At 51.8% G+C, this 22,315-nt stretch overlaps 1 protein-coding gene across 1 annotated transcript; it reads right to left on the reverse strand.

Annotated features, from left to right (window-relative positions):
- Positions 1-1,053: 1,053 nt before the first annotated feature.
- Positions 1,054-22,315, reverse strand: BPIFB2 (BPI fold containing family B member 2). Its single transcript, XM_004370444.1, has 16 exons — positions 22,267-22,315; positions 21,297-21,445; positions 18,342-18,435; positions 16,815-16,919; positions 15,150-15,296; positions 13,245-13,305; positions 11,668-11,728; positions 6,592-6,683; positions 6,159-6,344; positions 5,867-5,920; positions 5,190-5,360; positions 4,586-4,653; positions 4,361-4,406; positions 3,439-3,502; positions 3,003-3,079; positions 1,054-1,095 (listed from the first exon to the last, which is right to left on the reverse strand). The coding sequence occupies exons 2-16, from the start codon at positions 21,403-21,405 to the stop codon at positions 1,054-1,056; spliced, it is 1,377 nt and encodes a 458-aa protein (XP_004370501.1). The 5' UTR covers positions 21,406-21,445; positions 22,267-22,315.

Consider the following 22,315-nt stretch of genomic DNA (forward strand, 5'->3'; position numbering starts at 1 on the left):
GGCTCTGGGTTGCCAGTGATTGTATCCCTGTTCTTCCCAAGGCCATCTTGAAGTGTGAGACCCATTGGGCTTGAAGAGCTTTCAGAAGGAAAAGGAACCAGACATGCTCATTGAGGCCAGAGGAGCTGAGGCCAGGAAGCTGGTCCTCTCTCCTTAGAACAAAAACTTTGCTAATGACTAGAATGAACCAAAGATGGAGATGCTGCCTGGAAAGGTGAGTTCCCTGTCACCTGAGTTCGTGACCTAAGGACAAACCCCAGGTGGGGATGCTGGTGAACGGAAGAGGGAACTGGATAGCATCTTATGCCTGGATTCTAGGAAGACCACAGCCCTTGGGATCTGCCATCAACCAGCTTGGGGACCTAGGCACATTCCTCTCCTTGCTGGGCCTCAGTCTCTGCATCTGTAAAATGGAATTCCAGGCCCTGTGTGACTCGCAGGGCTTTTATGAGGTTCTAGTAACAAGATGGGACATAACACCGTAGGGGGGAAAAGTGTGGGGCATGCCACCAAGCAAGTACACAATACCTAAATTGCCACCAGGGTGTTCATACTTTCAGCTCATCCGAGCTAGGGTCCTCTTTCAAAATGAGCCTTCTGGGCAAGGAGGTGACAGAATCAACAGATGTGGTCAACAGAGATATGGTCAAGTCTTCTCCCTGTCCCAGGCAGCTTTGGTGGTTCCTGGAGTAGACAGGACCAGGGACCGCATGTAGGAAACTGGCCTCGTGTACACAAAGAGTTGTCTGGGCCTGGCTGGAAGTTGCAGCTCAAGAGATGTTTAATAGAAGAGAGGACAGGTCTGTACAGCTTGGAGGGGTGGTCTGCTCCCCACAAAGAGGTAGGTGAGGGTAGGAGGGGGGAGGGGAAGGGAAGAGGATAGGGAAGAAGGGGAATCCAAGCATTCAGTGAAGATTAAACAGCCCAGCAGGGCCGTCCCACTTGCTGGTGATGGCTGAATATGGCTTTGCCTCAGTTCCTAGACTGGGTTGAGGTGAGAGGGTCCCCTGAATAGCGAGCTGGCCCACCTTCAGCCCTCCCAGCAGTCCCACCTCAGCGCTGGTAAAGGAGTCCACTGGATACCACAGCATAGCCCTGAAGGTCAAAGAAAACCAGGGAGACCAGGTCAGAAGCCACACGAGAACAGGCAGGGCTCCCAGCCACGCAGCAGCTGCAGCTCTGAGTTCCTGAGTGGCCACCCTTGCTGGGTGTCCCGGGGAGAGTCCTTTGCCTCTCTGGACCTCAGTTTCCTGCTCTGTCACTTGGGGGTGGTAATAGCACCCCCTGGCAAGGCTACTGTGCGGACGAGGTGAGGCCACATGGGAAAAGCACTCGGCCTGGGTCTGGCACTCAGCGCGTGCTCCATGCATGGTTGGTGTCATTACTGCTATGACCGGGAGTCAAGAACTGTCAATAACTTCTCGCCAAGGCTCCCTCCCCATCAAGGCCAGCCACCCCCCATCATTACCTCCCCACTCTCTATACCATGCCACAGAAATGTTCTGGGGCCTGCTTAGCACTCATTCATTCATTCAACAAATCTTCATTCTGCCTCTAGTATAAATTAAGCCCTCTGCCAGGTGCTAAGGACCTACCAGAGAACAAGCCAGACCCAGGCCCTGTCCACATGTGGCTTGTAGTCTAGGGCTACGTGGGCCAATATGGTAGCCATGAGCCACATGTGGCTGACTAAAGTTGTTACTTAAAATAAAATAACATTTAAAATTCAGCTCCTCAGTTACACTAGCCACATTTCAAGTGCGCAGTAGCCACAAGTGCCTAGTGGCTAATAGTGGCTACTGTTTTGGACAGTGCAGATTTCCATCATCCAGAAAGTTCTACTGGACAATGCTGGTCTAGGGACTTTTGAGTCCTGATCCAATTGGCTGGATTTGTGAGAGCCAAGGTGGGCCAGCCACTGACCATGCCCGTTTTGGGGAGTCTTAGGGAACTTCCCACTGATAGCCCTGACTTTTCGTGTACTGACTTTCCCTTCTTATGGGGATGGATCACACAAATGTCTTGGGGTTGTAGTTCTTCAGCAAGGAGGGCAGCCTCCCTGGAAAGACATTGGCAGGTCACACTCAGGACATAAGAATAATACATGCAGAAGTTGGGTTTGAGTTCAGCCTTTTGTGCTGTGCATGTCTTGTTGAATAACTATCCTTTTATACTCCAAGTAAGGCGCCCTGGTGGGAAAATGATTGAAGCACTCGGCTGCTAACCAAAAGGTGAGCAGTTGGAAACCACCAGATACTCCACGAGAGAAAAGACCTGACAATCTGCTCCTGTAATGATTACAGCCTAGGAAACCCTATGGGGCAGTTCTACTCTGTCCTATAGAGCCGCTATGCGTCAGAATCGACTCGATGGCACACACCAACAATACTCCAGGTGAAGTAGAAAGAAGTTGCGGGCTCTCACCCTGGACAGTGGTTGTGATTGAATTTCATGCCAGGCCTACAAGTTCTGATCCAAGGAAAGTGATTTTAGAAGGGTCAGAGCGCCCCTTTCACCTACCTAGCCTGCAGTGGTTAGGCTACGAAGCTATAAGGAACCACTCTGTTATCTGCCCCAGGTGCCAAAAGGGGCATGTCCGACCCCAGGCACAGAATAATGGCACAGTTGAAGGCCTGAGTCCCTGATATGGCCTGGTGTAATATTTGATGAGGACTAAGGGGCAGGCAACAAAACGTCGGCAGTTCAAATCCACCAGCCGCTCCTTGGAAACGTTATGGGGCAGTTCTACTCTATCCTATAGGGTTGCTATCAGTCGGAATCGATCGACAGCAAAGGGTTTGGGTTTGAGTTTGGTTTTTAAAGGGCAGGTGAAGTCCTCACACTAGTGTCTTACGATGTCCCAGGTATTTCATCTCTTTGCAGCTAAGGATTGGTCTTGGCAGGAGGCCTGGCTAACCCTGAGGCCCCACTGTTTGCACTAGCGAGGAGGGAGAGAGGTGATCCCTGCCTCAGCAAGCCCACCCTCCATCCAAAGCTCTCACCTCATAGACAAAGACCTTGGGGGAGGCGTAGTGGAGGTTGACCACACTGGGGAGGGCAATCCCCATACCCAGGAGAGCTGTAGGAGGGAAAGGAGAAATTGAGTCACCCAGAAGTTGGTAAAGGAGCACCTCCCGAAGGTAGACCTGTGCTGAGGTCCTCACTGCATCCTCACAGCCACCCAGGAGGGGAGACCACAACCTCAGGAGGTACAGTGTTATTAGACCCATTTTACAGAAGGGGAAACAGAGGCCTAGAGAGGGGAAGTAGCTTAGCCAAGATCACACCTGAGCAGACATGACCACAGGCAGCTTGACTACAGAGGCCACCTCCTAAGCACTGAGCCTTGGAGGTGGGGAGAGGTGTGAGGCTCAGCAGGGAGTGGGTGTAGGGCAGGAGGATGCAGGAAGCCACACTGGGGTGGAGGGTGAGTCTTACCATTGAGGTGGTCTATCAGGGGCTTCTCAAACACGGTGCCCATGAGGGCATGCACTTGATCCATCTGCAGCCACACAGCCAGGGAGATGGGGGCCATGGGTCCACCCCAACCAAGGGCCGGAGAAAGAGGGACAGTTAGACACACACGTGAACACACAAACAGAAAGACAGACAGACAGATGGCATGGGTACAGGCCGAGGGGGAGAGCAGGTCATCCATGTCTTGGGTTCAAGCACAGCCCAGCTACAAGCCTGGAACTGGACTAGCCTCTGGGCATTGGGTACCCTGACATCAACTGACAGACAGGAGGCCTGACTGACTGATGCCCACTCATTCATGGTGTGACCAACAGATGGACGACAAACAGACACTGACTGACAGACTGGCTGACAAACGCTCACTCACTCTCCAATTCACCGCCAAATGGACAGACTGCCTGACACCTGATGACTGACTGACCTGTTGATGCTGACTGACGGACAGACTGTCTCACAGGTAGATAGACCGGTGGGGCATAGTGACTGCTGGTGGCCCCTCCACAGTGACTGAGGGGAGCCAGTGCGCTGCCTGATGCTGACATGTCCAACTGACTAGTAGACTTGGTGACTCTTGGACTGAGGGTTGGGTGACTAAGTCATCTATGACAGGCAGAGTGACAGATGGGCTGCTGACTGAACCCATTGAAGGACTGAGGCTGCCCAAGGGCTGACCGGATGACTAGCAGACAGACAGCCTATAAGCAGATAGACTGCTGGAGGAACGGAACAGCTGGCTGACCATTGTCCCCATGCACCCTGGGAACAAGCCTGGATTATGGCGGTACATACAGGGACACACACACACGCATACACACCCCTTCCCAGGTTCAAAGTCTGCCCCACCCAGTAGGGGGGTCTCTGGGGACCCCAGCCCCAGACTCACATCAATGGTGCCCACATTGGAGGAGGCCACGGTAATCTGGACATCCCTGGGAGAGAAGCAGGAGGGTTCAAACTTGGTCTCAAGCTTTTCCACCTTGGAACCGCCCCCTACTGCATCCAGGCTCCTCTGACTGCCAAGGCCTCAGCTCTAGTGGCCTGGGGTGGTTATGGACCCATTGCACAGAAGAACACACTGAGGCTTCTGGCTTCAGGAAGCATTACTTACCCCAACACAGATGTGGTCCCCTGAAGCCTCACCTTGGACACAGAGAGCTGGAGGCTCAGGTTCACTACCTGGGCATGTGGGAGGCAGAGTCAGAGGCCAGAGACACCAGCTCCCACAGCCTTCTACCCATTCCTCCAATCATTCAGGCAGCAGGTGTTTGTTGAGCATCTGCCATGCTCCAGGCCCTGCACTGGGCCCTGGGGACACAGTGTGAGCAGGACAAACCCTGTCCCTGTCCTTGGGAACCCCCACAGGCCAGTGGGAGAGGCGAACAATAACCAAAGTAACCAGATGGGATCCTTTCAGAGAGCGATGGTGCTACAAAGGCAGGGTGATGTTATCCGACTCAGGGTGGTTGGGGAATGCTGCCCCGATGACGTGACATTTAAACTGAGACCCGAAAGATGAGGAGGAGCCAGCCAACCAAAAGCCAGACAAAGAGTGTTCTAGGCAGAGGGTACAGCACATGCAAAGGTCCTGAGACAGATAGGTCCTGACATGTTCAAGAAGACCAGTGTGGCTACAGCGAAGCAAGTAAGGAGCATGCAGAAGGAAATGAGGTCTCCCTGAGAGTTGCCCAGCCCTCCCGGCCCAGCTCACTCACCACATCCAGGGAGAAGAGGGACTGGAAGGCTGAGTTGGAGGCTACAGCCAGGACCTCGATGAAGGGCTGCAGCTGCAGTGTGGCATTGTTGGTGTGGAGTGTGGCTATGGGCGTGGCACCCAGCCGCACCTTGAGCACCACAGGCATGGGCTTAGGGAACTGGCGGGCCACCTGGAGAACGGACACAGAGAGAGGGAAGAGGACCTCACTATGACAAAGGCAGGTGGGCTCTCCATTCTGTTATTGTACAGACCCTGCCCTTGGGGATGCTCGTCTGATGGGCGTGGAGGACAAGTAGACAGGCACAGCTACCATGATCTGTGCTAGGAGGGAGGGAAGCTCAGGGACCGGGGGTTCAGAGGAGGCGCCTGGACCAGACTCAGAGTTCAGGCTTCCCAAGGAGGTGATCCCCAAGTTTGGTCTTGAAGATGAATAAGGCAAGGGAAAGAGACAAGGCACTCCGGACAAAGGGCACTGCTTGTGCAAAGGCATAGTGGGGGGAAAATAGCGTGATGTCCGGGCAGAAAGAGGGACCACCCTAGATGGAGGAGGACCAGAGATGAAGGGCAGATGCTGAACCCCACTTGGGACAGATGTGAGCCAGCAGAGATCCCTCAACCCACAATCCTCCCAAACCCTGTGTCTCAGCCCCTGGCATGACCAGAAATGTTACCAACCTCAGGGATGAGCCGGCCCAGTGCGGAGGTGTTCAGCAGGTTGTCATCTGAATTCTGAAATCAGCCCCCACCCGTGACAGGTGTTAGGGCAGCCTCACCCCAAGCTAGATCACCCTTTGCCCCTGGCAGACAGTAACCCCTGCTTGCAGCCCCCATTTGAACCCTCCAACAGTCACCCTGTGGCCCCAAATCTCCAGCTGTCCCACCCATGAGCTGGCCACTGTGGGGCCTCCCAGGCTGGGCCACAGGGCACTCCTGCCCCACCCATCCAGGCAGTGGGTCCAGCCCTCACCAGCTGCCCTGTGATGTCCAGGTTGAGGGCCCCAGCCTTCTGCAGCAGCAGGAGGGCAGAGTCAAACAGGTCCTGGGAGAGGCCCACGGTTGCCATGGTGCCCTTGGTGCCAACATGGCGTGGCAACACGAAAGCGGTGGCATCCACAGGCAGGACAATGGGCTTCCCCAGCAGGAAGAGCACAGCCTATGGGAGATGAGGGGGAGAAGCAGCCCGGCCTCAGTAGGGAGGTGGTTCCAGGCCAGAACCTGGGCTCCTGGATGCTACCCCACCAAGATGCCACATGCTGTCTGGCCTCTGGGCCATGCTCCCACCCCGGATGCTCTTCCAGCTCCTCTCCCCCTAGCCTTCCTGCTCCTGTAGGAATCCTCAGGACACCAAGGACTCCAGAGGCAACAAGTCCCCAGGTCTGTGTTGACAAGGAGGCACTTACGTTGATATCCAGGGAAATGTAGTCGTTAGTGACGGTGGGCACATTGACCATGGAGTAGCGCATCTGGGACTCAGGGCCCACAGGATTGAGACCTAAATGAACCCAGGCAGAAGAAGTGGCATACTTAACATTATCTACCCAACCAAAAAACTCAATAATATGACTACCTCAATTAGCCAGAACCAGGCCAAGAAATAACGGGGTCACAAAGGCCTCTCAGTAAGCAAATTTAAGTTGCAAAGTGCATATACCCAAGATCCAGCCACTCACAGCCTGTTGACTCTTGGTTTACACATTACTCTAACAGGTTTAGTTTCTGTTGAGTGTAACGGAGATGATTCCCCAACTCATCGCCACCCCATGTGGTTCAGAGTAGAGCTATGCTCCATAGGGTTTTCAATGGCTGAATTTTCACCAGGCTTTTCTTCCAAGGCACTCCTGGGTGAATTTGAACCTCCAACCTTTCAGTTAGCAGCTGAGTGGTTTAATCACTTGCACCACCTAGGGATTCCAGTAACCACTGCACCACCAGGGCTCCAGTAGAAAACTAGAGACTCCAAATTAGAAGGGAGGAGAAAGGTCACTCCAGGCACAAGCACCCCCTGACAAAAGAAAGAAGGAATCATAGAAAAAGAAGAGAGCCCACATTTATCAAGGTCCAGACACTCGACCAACACTGACTCATTTAATCCTCACCACAGTTGTGAAGAATGGGAAATCCAGAACACTTAATTGTGCTCATGAGGAACCCGTACATAGATCAAGAGGCAGTCGTTTGAACAGAACAAGGGGATGCTTTGTGGTTTAAAATCAGGAAAGGTATGCGTCAGGGTTGTATCCTTTCACCATACCTATTCAATCTGTACGCTGAGCAAATAATCCGAGAAGCTGGACTATATGAAGAAAAACAGGACATCAGGATTGGAGGAAGACTCATTAACAACCTGCGTTATGCAGAGACACAACTTTGCTTGCTGACAGTGAAGAGGACTTGAAGTACTGACTGATGAAGATCAAAGACAACAGCCTTCAGTAAGGATTACACCTCAACAGAAAGAAAACAAAAATCCCCACAACTGGGCCAATAAGTAACATGATGATAAACGGAGAAAAGATTGAAGTTGTCAAGGATTTCATTTTACTTGGATCCACAATCAACACCCATGGAAGCAGGAGTCAAGAAATCAAAAGACACGTTGCATTGGGCAAATCTGCTGCAAAAGACCTCTTTAAAGTGTTGAAAAGCAAAGATGTCATCTTGAAGACTAAGGTGTGCCTGACCCAAGCCATGGTGTTTTCAATCACTTCACATGCATGCGAAAGCCGGACGATGAATAAGGAACATCAAAGAAGAACTGATGCTTTTGAATTGTGATGCTGGTGAAGAATATTAAATATCCCATGGACTGCCAAAAGAACAAACCAATCTGTCTTGGAAGAAGTACAACCAGAATGCTCCTTAGAAGCAAAGATGGCTAGACTACATCTCACATACTTTGGACATGTTATCAGGAAAGATCAGTCCCTGGAGAAGGACATCATGCTTGGTAAAGTAGAGGGTCAGCAAAAAAGAGGAAGACCCTCAGCGAGATAGATTGTCACAGTGGCTGCAACAACAGGCTCAAGCATACCAATGATTGTGAGTGCAGCGCAGGACCAGGCAGTGTTTCACGCTATTGTACATACGGTCGCTGAGTCAGAGCTGACTCGACGGCACGGAACAACAACACAGTCCTGTAGGGTTATTAGTCCGTTTTACACACACACACAACCATGGGATTGTATCCCCAGGTCAGTCTGACTCCAAAAATACGCTCTCCTCCTAATCACGCTGCCTCCTACAGGAACTCAAAAGGCACAGGCCCATGGCCATGCAGCACAGGGGCTCAGAGAGGCAGAACTGGAGTCCTAATTCTTCTAAGGCGAGCTTACCCAAGACTCAGAATATTTGGGTTGGGTAAGCAGCAAAAGATGAGCCACTTGTGGGAACCACATTCCCGGAAAGGGCTAGAATGTAGAAGTGGCCAGTACAGGCTCAGCCCCAACTGTCAGAAAAACCCAGCTCTTAGTAACAGCTCCTCCCCAATGGCAGATTTCTGTCTGGTTTGCTGTTATTCGTCCTGGATTTAATCTTATTTTCTCTAATATTTTATAATTTTTTTACGATTGTGAAAGCAATACAGCATGATTCCATTTCTATGACATCCTGGAAAAAACAAAATTGTAAGAATAGAAAAAAGACCAGTCTTTGGCAAGGACTGGGGAAGAAGAATAGGCTGCGTGAGGGGAATTTCAGGAGCTCATGGGATGTTCTGTAGCTTGAGGGTGTAGGTGGTTACACAACTGTATGTATTTGTCAGAATTTATAGAACTGCACACTAAAAAGGGAGAATTTCACTTTATGCTAAAAAAGGAATAAAAACATTAAAATTTTAAGCTAATAATACATATTTATTGTGGACTTTAGAAAATACAAAAAAGACAAAAAAGCAAAAAATATAACTCAGAATCTCACATTTCTTTCTTAAATTTCTTCTGCAGAGATAAACCGTTAACCCTCCTTTTTCCTTCTCTTTCTCTTTCTCTGTAAAACTGGAGTGAAACTACACTTTAGTTTGGGGTCTTTCTCTTTTCCCTTAACAGTGTGGCACTGTAGTTTAGTGAAGAGCACAGGCTCTGCGGCCAGACTGCCTCAGTTTCTTCATCTGTTAAATGGGGGTAATAATGCTACAATAAATGTTAGCTTTTATTATACTGTGAATATTTTGCCAGATGATTAAATACTCTTTTTAAAATAGGATTTGTAATGGCGTCTATCACTCCACGCTCTGGGTGTACGTGACTCATTTCACCAACCCCTAGTGCTGGACACTCAGACTTCCTTTACTATGTTTTTTTAATTCCTCAAAGACAAGGGCAAGAGCTGGTCTTTGGTATGAACCCAACTATAGTGCATCTTGACTGAGATAACCCTACTGAGGAAGAAGGGAAGAACTAACGTTTAGCTAGCCTATTGTATGCCAGGAACTTCACCTGTGCTGTCTTACTGGAGCAACATATAGAAGAAGTAGGAATTTTGATCCCCATTTTTTTGGATGGAATGATTTGGCTCAGAGAGATTGAGTGACTCCCCTAAGGTCACACAGCAAGTAAGCAACCGAGTCAGAACTCAAACCTAAGTTCTTTGATTCCTCTGCCTCTGGTGCCTCACATTAAGGTACTATGGGGCTGGGGCAGTAGGGGAAGTGAGGGAATCAAGGAAAATTCCGCAGACAAGGTGACTTTGAGCTGGGCCATAAAATGTGGCCACAGCAGTGGGTGGACATGTGAAGAGAAGAAAAATAGGGTGAGCTGGTTCATGGCGGGCTCTGAGCACCACACTGAGGATTTTAGACGTGGAGCCTCAGACTCCCCACCTATCAACTGGAGACAATGATGCCACCTCATAGGACCATTGTTACAAGTTTGCACAAGGTAGGTGACATGAAAATCTTCACTAAAGAACCAACCACAGATAACCACAGAGCACTGCCAGATATCCCGCCTAACTCCTGCATCCCAGCCCCCAGTCTCAGTGAGAGTTAGAGCTAAACCCCAGAGCCAACCAACTGTGACGTACAGCCGCCAACAGTCAACAGCTGTGGATTTCACAGAGTCGGTGACAGGATGTGGGAGACAGAATCCCAGGCAAAGCCATCAGAAAGGAGGTGGCCAAGGTGCGCTCTGAGCAGCAGCAGCTTCAAAGGCAGCTTGTGAAAAAGCCAAGGGGACCCTCAATGGTCCTCAGGCTGTGAGGACTACCCGTGAGGAGAGGGAGGCCGTGCTGAGCTCACTGAGAAATATCATATCCCAAAATCAACAGCTGATGCTATCTCTGACCAGCCTAGGGAAGGGTGAGTGGTCACCACTGTAGTTCTTAAATACTGCTAAATATTGATTTAAAAAAGAAGATGAAGTCAACCTATTTTCATAGTTTTCACTTTTGTGTTATAAGTTAAAGTCCTGATGGAGCCTGGCTTAGGCCACCATTTTGGCTGCTGTTCTAAGTGGATTATCTGAAGGTGGCTGCAAGCCCCCAGGACTCTGCCTATAGGAACAGAGCCAAGTGTGAGCGGCAGCAGAGAGTACCGGGGAGTTAACTTTCCAGGGGAGGGAACCCTCAACCAATGACTGATGGGAGTCGGTAGATAAAAACACCTCAGCTGCTTGGCCCTCAGGTAGGACAACGCTGAGGCATACTCAGTCTCCGAGAACTCCCCAGAGGACTTGAGCCTCTGTTGCCCATAGCAGTAACTTGTTCTTGAACACACCTTCCCTTCCCCATCTCTTCACTGCTCCACTCTCCACTGGTGTTTTGCACATAAACCACTTACACTAAAATTCTCATCTCAGGGTCTGCTTCTAGGGGGATTAGCCGAAGACTGCTACCTGCTCCCAACATCAGTCACCCCTGGGTAGTGAAGACCCCTGGAAAAGTCTGAAGTAGAACAAGCCCTACAGAGGATGGAGCAGAGAAGGAGGTCTTGACTGCCTAGACGGTGAGTGGCCGCTGAGAAGGGAAACAGGAGGGGCAGTTTGGAGCAAAACAGCTTCTACTTGGAGATGCTGAATGGAGGAGCCTGTATGACTTCCAGGAGGAAGTGTCCAGGAAGAAACAGGTTATAAGGGCATGAGCCTCAGAAAGAAAACTCTAGCCCTGAAACTGGGGAAGAAGAGGGATGGTGCGAAAAGAATTGTAAGGGTTGAATTAAGACAACTATAGGGTCCCTTCCAACTGTGAGAATCTGGTTTCTAAAATGCCACGATTTGAATATGTGCGTGATGCTAAAGTCTAAGATTCAATGACACTAAGATTCTCTAAGACGCATAACTTTACGATTTGGCTTTGTTTTGTTTTTCAGATCATTTGATCTAAGATATGCAGATTCTACAATCAAAGACTTGAAGATTTCAGAGTTTGGAGATTCCCAGATTCCACAACTAATTGTGCAGTTTCAGGCGCCCACACAATTCAGTCACTGGAAGACCGACCTCCCAGAATCTTTGACCCCCTTCCCCTGGACTCCCAAGTCTCACCAATTAAAGTGCCCAAGTGGACATTGAGGCCCTGCACCAGGTTGGAGACGCTCAGGCATAGCTGTGGCAAGACAGAGAGAAGGAGGCTGAGGTTAAGTTGCTCAGGGCTAGCAGGGGCCAATTGTCCCTGTCTAGAAGGCTCCACCTGCCCACACACCCTGGCCTGGAATTCCTTCCTTTTCCTCCCACTCTGGGAGGCATCTCCCATCACCTACTAAGGGTAGTGGAGAGACAGAGAAGCAGCAGCCGGAGGGCTGGTGGGGCAAGGTGGCCCTGGGCGCTGAGGAAGAACAGGGGATGTGGAGCGTAGCAGCTGTGGCCATGAGCTGGGACCTAGGGGCTCAGGCAGGGAGTCTGCTGCTTCAGGGCCCAGAGGGCCAGCTGCTGAAAGGGTAGTGCCCATGGCGAGGGTGGACCTTGGTCAGCAAGGCCAGATCAAGCCGGACTTCTGTTGCCAGGCCAGAGAGACTGGAGTTCCTTCTGGGCACAGTGGGCAGCAGAGAAGAGTATGAAGTTCAGTGGCAGCGTGGTCAGCATGACAGAAATGGTGGCAGAGGAAATACTGCAAGGCTGGCGGGCAGTCATAGCCTGGGGTAGGCAAGGGCTGGTGAGTCTGGGCCAGGTGAGGCCAGGAGGCTGAGGAGAGCGCAGGCCTCCTCTTCCTGCAGAGCCATCCTGCAGCCCCTTGCCCAGAACAGGCTGGCTGTGAGGGGAGCAGGGAGAGGGCACAGCAGGCCAACAGGCAGGGCCAGGGGACCCTTGGGTTTCTCAAGACAGACTGCACCCACCTTCATCCCTCCAAGCCTCACGTTTCTCATCTGCAAGATGAGAAACTGCAAGTACCTCCAGGTACTGTGGAATGGCACACAGTGGCTTGATTCGGTCTCTGCTACTGCCCCTTAGATGGAGATGGGGGTGGGCTGGGTGGGCTGGGTGGCAGGGAGGGAGAACCGGCCACCCCAGGCAGTGGGACCCAGATATTGACAAGAGCAAAAATAACAACAATAATAACAGCTCTCAATCTTGCCAAACACAGTTCTAAACTCTTCACAAGTCTTAATTCATTTAATCCCCCCACCAACCCAATGAGGGAAGTACTTTTACTCTCTGCATTACAGATGTGGAATCAGAGGCACAGAGAGATTAAGTAACTTGTCCAAGGTACACAGCTGGAAAGTAGGAGAACCAGGATTTGAACCCAAGCCACATCTGGCTCCAGTTCCACGCCCTTGTCCACTCTCATTTTCTCTCCTTTTCACAAGTCACATGGGCCCTGAAAGCACTGTCCCCCCTTTGCCCTCTGGCATGGCATTGGGAGCTGGCCAGAGGTTGAACCTCCCTCCCTCCAATCCCACAGGCACGGCTTCTGTTTGGGTCCCTCCATCACTCCTCTGGACCATTGCACCAGCCTCTCCCTGGCCCTCATGGGGACATTGAAGGAGCCCCCAAAAGGTCCCTCCACTTTAAAAAAAATCCTAGGCCCCCACCCCCACCTAAAATCCCACCATTCATTCACCTTGTCTTCTGGGTTAAGCAATACCCTCCCTCCTGATAAGATATGCCAAGAAGTCCTTTACCTTGTTGCTCAAGACAGCTTTAATGTGCTTCTGCAAGAGGACGAGCAGTGCAGGGGAGGTGCTAAGGAAGAGACATAGAAAGGGTTCCTGTGTCCCCAGGTCAGACACATCAGGTCCTGTCCCTCAGCAGAGCCACGAGTCTGGGAGAGAAGTCACTACCCTCAGCCAGGAGACCAGTGATCCCCGTTTGATATCCTGCCTTGTGCCAGACACGGTGCCACTGGCATAATAGTCCCCATCTTACAGATGAGGAAACCAAGTCTCCAAGAAGGAGATCATTTGTCTCAAGGTTTGCAAGTGGTCAACAACATGCTAAGTGAGGCCAGGCAGGGGGGAGACGGAGAGAATGCTGCAAAGGTCAGCCTGGGCCACGTCCTCGGCCGGCAAAGGTCAGCCTGGGCCACGTCCTCGGCCGGCGAAGGTCAGCCTGGGCCATGTCCTCGGCCGGCAGGCATCACGGCCAGCCTGAGCCCAAAGCAGCAGGGGTGGGAGATGTGGAGATGGGACCTATGGGGCCTGCTTCCTGCTTGGGCTCCAATTCTCTGTGACACTCTTAGTAAAGTCCCTTCCCCTTTCTGGGCCTCAGTTTCCCTCTGAACAACAAGAGATGAGTCTAAGCCAGAGTTTCTCAAGAGTAGCCCATAGGAACCCTCTGAACCTTGGTTTGCTAAAATGCTGATCCAACCACAGCCCAGACTCACTGCATCAACTCTTAGGGGGAGAGGAGGAATCCCCCTTAGCAAACCGTGAGCAGGCCCCACCCATGAGGACCGTGATGGGGAAGAAGCTCAGTCTTTGTGCAAACATGGCATTCGTTTAAGCCTCCAAAATACTCAACCACCTTACAGAGATCCTTCTCCACCCTCCCCCGCACTCCCCCCCGCCGCCTTGGTCGGGAAGGTATAGACCTAATGTAGGGGTATTGACAAGCGGCGGGATTAGGCAGGTTCCCGAGTTTGAATCCTGGCCCCACCATTTGCCTACCCGTAAACCCGCTGCCATCGAGTCAATTCCGACTCATAGTGACCCTATAGGACAGAGTAGAACTGCCCCATAGGGTTTCCAAGGAGCGGCCGGTGGATTTGAACTGCCAACCTTTTCATTAGCAGCCGAGCCCTTAACGACTACGCCACCAGGGCTCCTCAGGCAAGTTATTTAACTTCTCTGTGCCTCAGTTGGAAACCCTGGTAGCGTAGTTGGTTAAGTGCAAAGGCTGTTAACCAAAAGGTCGGCAGTTTGAATCCACCAGGTGCTCCTAGGAAACTCTATGGGGCAGTTCTACTCTGTCCTATAGGGTCGCTATGAGTCGGAATCAACTTGATGGCAGCGGGTTTTGTTTTGTTTTTTTACTGCCTCAGTTTGTTCTTCTGTAAAAGCGGGGAGATAATCACACCTACCTGGTAGGACACTGTGAGGATGAAATGAAAGGATCCATGTTAAGGGCCTAAAACAGTGCCTAGCACACAGTAGGCACACTGGAAGTGGGAGCTGCTTTTAGCATTAGATGAGGCCGCGAGCGGCCAGCTGACTCCCTTTGAGAGCTTGGCCAGACCCCGCTCCCTGGGCCTCAGACTCCTCATCTCTGCCAGGAGGAGGCACAGCCCTCTGAGGTCCCTAACAGCCAGCCTGGTCCAGTCTGCCCAGAATCCTTCGGTCCAAGTAGCAATGTCAATGGCTAGTGCGCGTTGTCATGCAGTGCAGGGCAGTGGAGAGAACACGGACTCTGCCAGCTCATTCGATGTGTGATCTTGGTCAAGTCCCTTCCCCTCTCTGAGTCCCAGTGTCCTCAGCCATAAAACAGCCATAATAATGGGGGTCTCTTAGGCCTGTTGTGATGAATGGATTTAGTCTTGAGCGAGAACCACCACCTGGAAGCCCACAGCCCAGCCCTCACCAAGCACCCACCTGTTGCCTCCATCAGGCACACTGGCATTGCCAAAGAGTGAGTAGCAAGCAGAGATGCTGATGACGGGGGTCTGGATGGGGCCTTGGGCCACGCGGGCATCGGCCAGCAGTACCACGGGCAGCATCAGCTCCAGGGGGTCTGGAGCCCTATGGGGAGGCCAGTCTTGAGCCCCAGAGGCACCACCGCTGGCTGTCATGAGACCCTGCAAATCCCCCCAGACTTGCCCTCCTCTTGACATGGGCAGGGCCCCTGCTCAGCATGAGGTGGCCCCACCTGGGGAAGGTCCAGGGCCCCCAGACTCCACTCAGGGTCCTAGACACTGCAGAAGACTGGTATGAACACCATCTCCCCACACCCTCTCACTTCCAGACCCTGGACCAGTCATTCCTCTTACTAAGCCTGTTTTCTCTTCTGTAAAATGGCCATGAGATCGGTGGTACCTATCTCTATGAGATAATCATGTAAAAAAACCCAGCTCAGAGCTTGGCCACGGTAAGCACTCATAAAATGATAGCATCAGGGCGGAGGAGTTAAAGTAAGAGACTCCAGCATGGCCAGCTCAGAGTTTGAAGATTCAAGGCCGCTGGGAGAACGGTCTGCCTTTCCGATTCTCATCCGGGCTGCCTAAAGTGAGGCCTTGGGCTCAGAGCATTCTCTGATAAGAAGGATGGGAACTGGCTCTCTCTCTCTGTTTCTTCTCCTGGTCAGAGAAGCCTTCCTCCGTGTTCTGAGCTCACAATAACTTTCTCTGTCTCCATGACTACCCATAACTACTTCATTGTACACAATTAATCTTGTAGCTAGTGGGGAAACTGGTTACAGATGGCCACCATGTTTGCTCTTGAACAAAGGCACCTTCCTGGTCATAGGACGGTTATGCTACCTGCACCTAAACAAAGGCACCCTCTTCTTACCCCCTTCCTCTTGCTTCCATGCAGTCCAGCATATACCTCCCTCTGGTTTATCTATGTGAGCCCCAGCCCTGAGTTCCTCTTTTTCTCTTGCCCATGGCACACTGAGGGGCGTTCACAGAAGTAATGAAACATCTCACCGTTGGACGGGAGCCTTTTGAGAGAACCTGGCTCTTGATAAACCCTGCTCCATTTATCATCATCCTGATTCCTGTAGGTAATAAAGGCCTGTGACCATGCCCGTGAGTAGTGTGATTAGTCTTTCTGATCCAAAGAGCCCTGTACTGTTCTGCCTGATTTATTCCACTCAGTACCTCACAAATGCAGTAACATATGAAGTGTTTGATGCACAGAAATACTTCTAATAACTACATGCATCGAGCCCCTACTATGTGCCTTGCACTGTGAAAAGAAGGACAGTAATTATGATTACATCAATGAATTCATTCACTGCAACCCTCATAGCCACCCTGCAAGACTGCATCCCATTCTACAGATGAGGAGACTGAGGTTTGGAGAAGTGAAATGACTCCACCCAGTTGTACAACTGTTGAGCAGTGTCCAGATTCTCAGAAATTCTTTCACTATCTCACTTCTCTTCAGAGGGTGGGGGTGGGTGGACACTGGACAAGGAGTCAAAAGGCCTGAGTGCAAGTTCTGGAAGAGTTGATGAACCCCCCGCCCCCAATCACTCTGCCCTCAGAGTAGCCCTGAAACTCCTCCCCCTCTCCACCAACAAGAAGACTCACTTACCGAAAGACCTTGAAATTAAAATTGGCTGCTGCCAGCAAGCGCACCCCAAAATCAGCAACGAATTTCAGGTGGAGGCGGGGCACGTGGACATTCAGAATCTGGATCCTGCAGGAGGTGGGGTAGAGGGAGGATCAAGGTTACCGTGTGGCTCCCGTCAAACCGTGGAACCAGATATGGGCCATAGCCACATGATTGATGCTGTAAGGATTTTCTAGCTTTTGAAACCATGGGTTGAGGGAGAGGTGGTGAGCTCTCCATCACAGGAGGCACACAAGACGAGGTTAGACAACCAGCCGGTTAGAGAAAAGATGCAGAGGGGGCCCCAGCACTGGGCAGGACTTGGGCCAGATGACTGCTCAGGTCTTGGAGTGGGGACCCTTTAGTTTCTGATCCAGGCAGGAGTCTGGTGAGGTAGGAAAAAGAGGCTGCAGGGTCCGCAGAGAGCAGAAATCCCCTCCCTAGCATTCTCGTCAGCAGCCTTGGCTTGTAGCGTCCTAGCAACAGGGGACTCACTCCCTTCACAGCTGCCTGTTCTAATTGCGGAGCCCTCTCCAGCTAACCTATGATTTATTTTTTTCTAAATTAAAGTCATATTTATTTGCCTGCACAGTAGTTGGCAGGGGGAGGGGGAAATTTAGGTACTACAAAATGGTATAAAGTTTAATATTAAAACATCAAACCCCACCGTCAAGCAGTACTGTTAACACCTAGGTGACTATCTTCCCACCACTCTCCTTGGACACGGGCTGACCTAAAACCTGCCTCTTCACCCCTCGATGTGTTTCGATGCTACAAACAAAGGCCCTCGGCGCCAGTTTCAAACAGCCATGTGATGGCCCTTGTGGAGACAGATCGATCACAAGTCATTCAGGAATCCTCAATCGCTGGATGTTTACACTGTTCCCAGCTCCCCACCGTTATCAGCCATGCTACGAGCAGCATCCCAGCCCTACCTAAGGGGTCTCAGACTGGCGATTCCCAAGCCACCTGCAGCCCCCAGACGCGTTTTTGACCCACCCAGTGTTTCAAATGTTTTTTAATTAGTTGCCATCATTCAAAATTTGATAGGTTTTAAATTTTAAGCCATTTGGCTTCTCTTGAAAACTCCGAGATCTGGCAAAAATACATACGTCTGCGTTTCTACCGTGGGCTAATCTGCCCAGCCCCTGGAGGCGGTGCATTTGAGATGCCCCCACCCACTTATGTGTTTGAGTCTCTGTGTATTACACGGTGTGTGTGGGTAAATCAAGCTGTGACTTGTGCCTAAATTCAGCCTCTAACTTTTGGAGGAAGCAGTCACAACTCCTGCCAGTCCTGGGGGCTCAGAAGACCCAGCCTTGGACCCCAGGAGCAGAAATTCACTAATTCAGGGGCACCAGACCCCATGCCTCCACCTTGGTCCCCATCTCCTGAGTTCTTTTGTGACCACTCACCTGGTGGGTGGAAGCATCTGACTTGGTGGGGGAGCACTCATCTAGCTGGCAGGGAGGGGGGGGGAGCACTCACCGAGCAGATGGGAGCACTCACCTGGTGGTCTGGAGCATCTCTCCACTCCGGTCCAGGAAATATGGGAGAGTGACCTGTAGGGCCCGCTGGAGAGGGGCTTTCCCGATTGCAGACACTGTGGGGCCAGGGCAGGGTGAGGTTAGGCTGCCCTCAGGAACCACCAAGCAAGACCACACCACCCACCTCTGCCCCCCACTTTGGAACAAGAGATGTCTCCTGATGGTCCTCATACTCTGCAAGGCATGCCCTTTCTCCCTCGGGTCTGCCTTTCAAAGTCCTGCTTGCTTACCCAGTTCCTCAAAAGGAAAACAATTCTTTGCCCTTATGCAAGGCTTCAGTCAGATGTCACCTCCTCTGGCGCCTTCTCCAAGTCCCCAAGAAGAAGGAGTATTTCTCAACTATGCCCGGTCGGCAACGGAAGCATCCTCTAGGGGGGCATCCTCCCCGAGAGGCTGAGGACTCTAGGGTGCAAATCCTAACTCTGCTACTCACTACCAGTGTGACTGCCCTGTGCCTCAGTTTCCCCTATTGTACCAGGTTGAATTGTGTCCTCCAAAATAGTCATGTTCAAGTCCTAACTCCAGGAGCCCATGAATGTGACCTTATCTGGAAATAGGGTCTTTGCAGATGTAATTAATTAAGTTCAGATGAGGTCATACTGGATTAGGGTGGGTCCTACATCCAATCACTGGTGTCCATATAAGAAGAGGGAAATTTAGGCAGAGACACACAGACACACACAGAGAGAAGACAGCCATGTAAAGACAGAGGCAGAAACTGGGGTGATGCAGCTACTAGCCAAGGAATGCTAAGGATTGTCAGCAACCACCAGAAGCTGGAAGAGGCAAGGAGGATTCTCCCCTAGAGCCTTCGGAGGGAGCGTGGCCCTGTTGACACCTTGATTTCAGACTTCCAGCTTCCACAACTGTGAGAGAATAAATTTCTGTTGTTGTAAGCCACCCAGTTTGCAGTACTTTGTTACACAGCCCTAGGAAATGAATACATTCATCTATAAATGTGCAATGATTATGATGGTACCCATCACCCAGGGCTGCTGCAAAGACTCAACGCACAGTCAATGCTCACTGTTATCGTTGCTATTTATTTCTGTAATAAAAATGGCGGTCACTTACATGGTGCTCCCTTGTGCCAGGCACTATAGTGAGTGCTTTACTTTGCCTCACAACAATTCTATGATGTAGGTACTATTATTATGGCCAGTTTACTGGGAGGTGGAGAAACCTGGCAAGGGAACATCGGATCTGGACTGAGGCACCTGGCTCCGGAGTCTCTGAACATTCTCATCTGTGCTGCTGCACTCCAGGGAGGTGTTAATTAAACTTAAAATGAAGGCAATGATGCTGGGAAGGGAGCACTGAATTAGGAGTCAAGAGGCCCAAACTCTGCCCAGACTCGCTGTGCGATGTTGAGAAGTCCCTGCCCCTCTCGGGGCCTCAGGTTCCCCAAACATCATAGTATAAAGGTAGGGGTCTTGCTTCTAATGCCCCTCTCTGTCCTGACTACCTGTGGCAGAGCCCAAACTCACACCCAAGCCTCTGGACTCCCTTGACAGTGCTCCTCTGGCACAGAGCCTGAACTCATGGGGTGGGGAGGACGTGGTAAGAAGCCACCTGACCCAACCTTGGAAGTGGTGTGCGCCACGGAGGCCTCCCGCCAGATTTCTGCCGAGAACAAATGCAGGCAGGCCCACCCTGGAGGGCTCTCTGAAGACAAAGGAGGCTCACACAGGATAGGCCTCAGGTGGGCAGGTGGCAAGCAGCCCTGCCTGGGGCAGACAGGTCCCAGGTCTCCACCTGCAGGCAACTGTGCATGGCTCTGTGTGCCAGTCACACTCTGGCACAGATCAATGACCCCTTTCATTGCCTGGATAGGAGGTCCTGGAAAGTTGTGTGTGCCCAGAAAGGGACTCTGTTGCTTCCCTGAGTCATCACCTCATTGTTTCACAGCCGCTTGGGCCATTGGAAGTCCCTTCGACTGTCTGACCTGAATCCCTCACACTGTAATCTGAGCTTGGTCTGGCCTTAGGGGAAACAGCTACTGGCCCAGCTTCAGTAGGAGCCCTGACAGCATCCCCAGTGGAGCTGGGGATAGATGAAGGGCTCAGTGCCTGCCTTTTGGCCTTGGCCGCCTCTGTCCTTCCCTGGGCCTAGGTTTCCTCATTGTGCTTCCCCAGGGAACAGAACAGGACTTGGAAGGATCTAGAAGAAGCATTGAACAGAAGCTTCCCGCCAGAAAGGCCCAGAAAGGGACTGGTTCTCCGCACTCTGAGCCCGGCAGGAATCAATTTCAGGCTGCTCCCTGCAGGACTGAGTTAGACAGGCCTCTCCCCAAGCACACACGTGCAGGCAGACACCACACACCCATATACCCTGTGCACACTCAACCACTTCTTCTCAAGCACCTGCCGTGTGACAAATGCACAAGTGTACGTATAGGGTACACAGTCACACCTATGCACATGCATCCAGACACGTGCCCACGGGCATTCACACTCCCTCGTGGTTACACGCAGCCATGGGCATGCACACGCACACGGATGCATATGCCCTTCCCCCCCCTCAGGCACACACGGGCACATCTCTGTGAATTTTCAAATCCATAAGCAGACACACATAAGCCACAATAGCCACTCAAACCAACCTATGCCGACACCGCTCAGGTACATGAGCACAATCATATGCGCATTCATGCACATTGGGCTTATGGCATATTTCATCCATCCAGCCACTCATTCATTCAATAAATATTTCTCAAGCAGTACTGTGTGTCAGGCACTACCTAGGTGCCAGGGCTCTAGTGATAGATGATACAAAAAATCCCATGGGCTTTTGCGCTCATAGATACACGTGCACACTTATGATGGTACCCACATGTGGACATAGACAGCATGGACTCGCATGCACACATTTGTGCACAGACACATACGGAACAGAGGCCCGGGGGCACAGCTCTTACCGTAGCTCAGCGCGGCCTTGTTGATTCTGACCACAGTGCCCGGCATGGAGGTGCCAACCATGGGCAGCAGCAGTGCCAGCAGTAGGCCCAGTCCACATGCCCGAACCATGGCTGCTTTGGCCACTGCCCCCCACCACAAGACCTGCAGGCTAGGATAGGGTCACGTATTAGAGACCTTGTCAGGACGGACCATCCTCAGGTGCTAGAACCCCACCCCGGCCTAGAGGTCAAAAGCCCTAAGTGGTGGTCCCGGCGCTGCCCCAGGCCTCCTGGATGTCAGTTTTTGCATCTATGCATTGGGACTAATCACCTTACCTTGCCTGTTTCATCAGGAACCCCAGGAGGATCTGGCTGGAAATGGCCTTGCCCAAGACCCAGAGAAGAAATGGCCTTGCCCAAGACCACACAGCACACTGGGGCCGGGTGCAGGACCCAAGCCATGTGAGAGCAAGATGGGGAGACTCCCAGATGGGGAAGTGAGGGCAGCTTCCTTCCCCAAAGAGAAAGAAAGCCCAGGCCACCACCCCGAAGCCCAGGGCTGTGTCATCTGATGTAAGGAGCCCAGCCCAGTGTGACAGCCCAACCTGGTGTCCTGCAATCCAAACCCAGCCGAGGGAGGGCCTATAGGGTGTCCCCTGTTCCCATCTCATCCTATGCTGGGTGAGGAATGTCCCAGAAAGCAGGTCCATTCCATGGGTCTCCGGCCCTCCAACCCAGCCCAGCCAAGTGGGCAGCTAGCTCTCCTACGTCCAGCCTGGGGAGAGACAGCCAGGCAGGAATGAGGGACCACTGCTCAGATGGGCTAACTGAGGCCTAGAAAGGTGGCACTTGCCCAAAGTCCCACAGCAAGGCGAGGCAGTGGGGGACAGGCCCTTCTGCAGAAGGCAGTTGGAGGTAGTCTCCCCACTGAACAGATGGAGAAGTCGAGACTCCTTCCTTGGAATGGTGCCAGCCCCATGCCCATTCCTACCTCAGACAATTCCTGAGACAGGTAGTCCTCAGCCCCAGCCAAGCCTCCT

Source organism: Trichechus manatus, unplaced genomic scaffold (genome assembly GCF_000243295.1).
Source record: "Trichechus manatus latirostris isolate Lorelei unplaced genomic scaffold, TriManLat1.0 scaffold00008, whole genome shotgun sequence".
Lineage (NCBI taxonomy): Eukaryota > Metazoa > Chordata > Mammalia > Sirenia > Trichechidae > Trichechus > Trichechus manatus.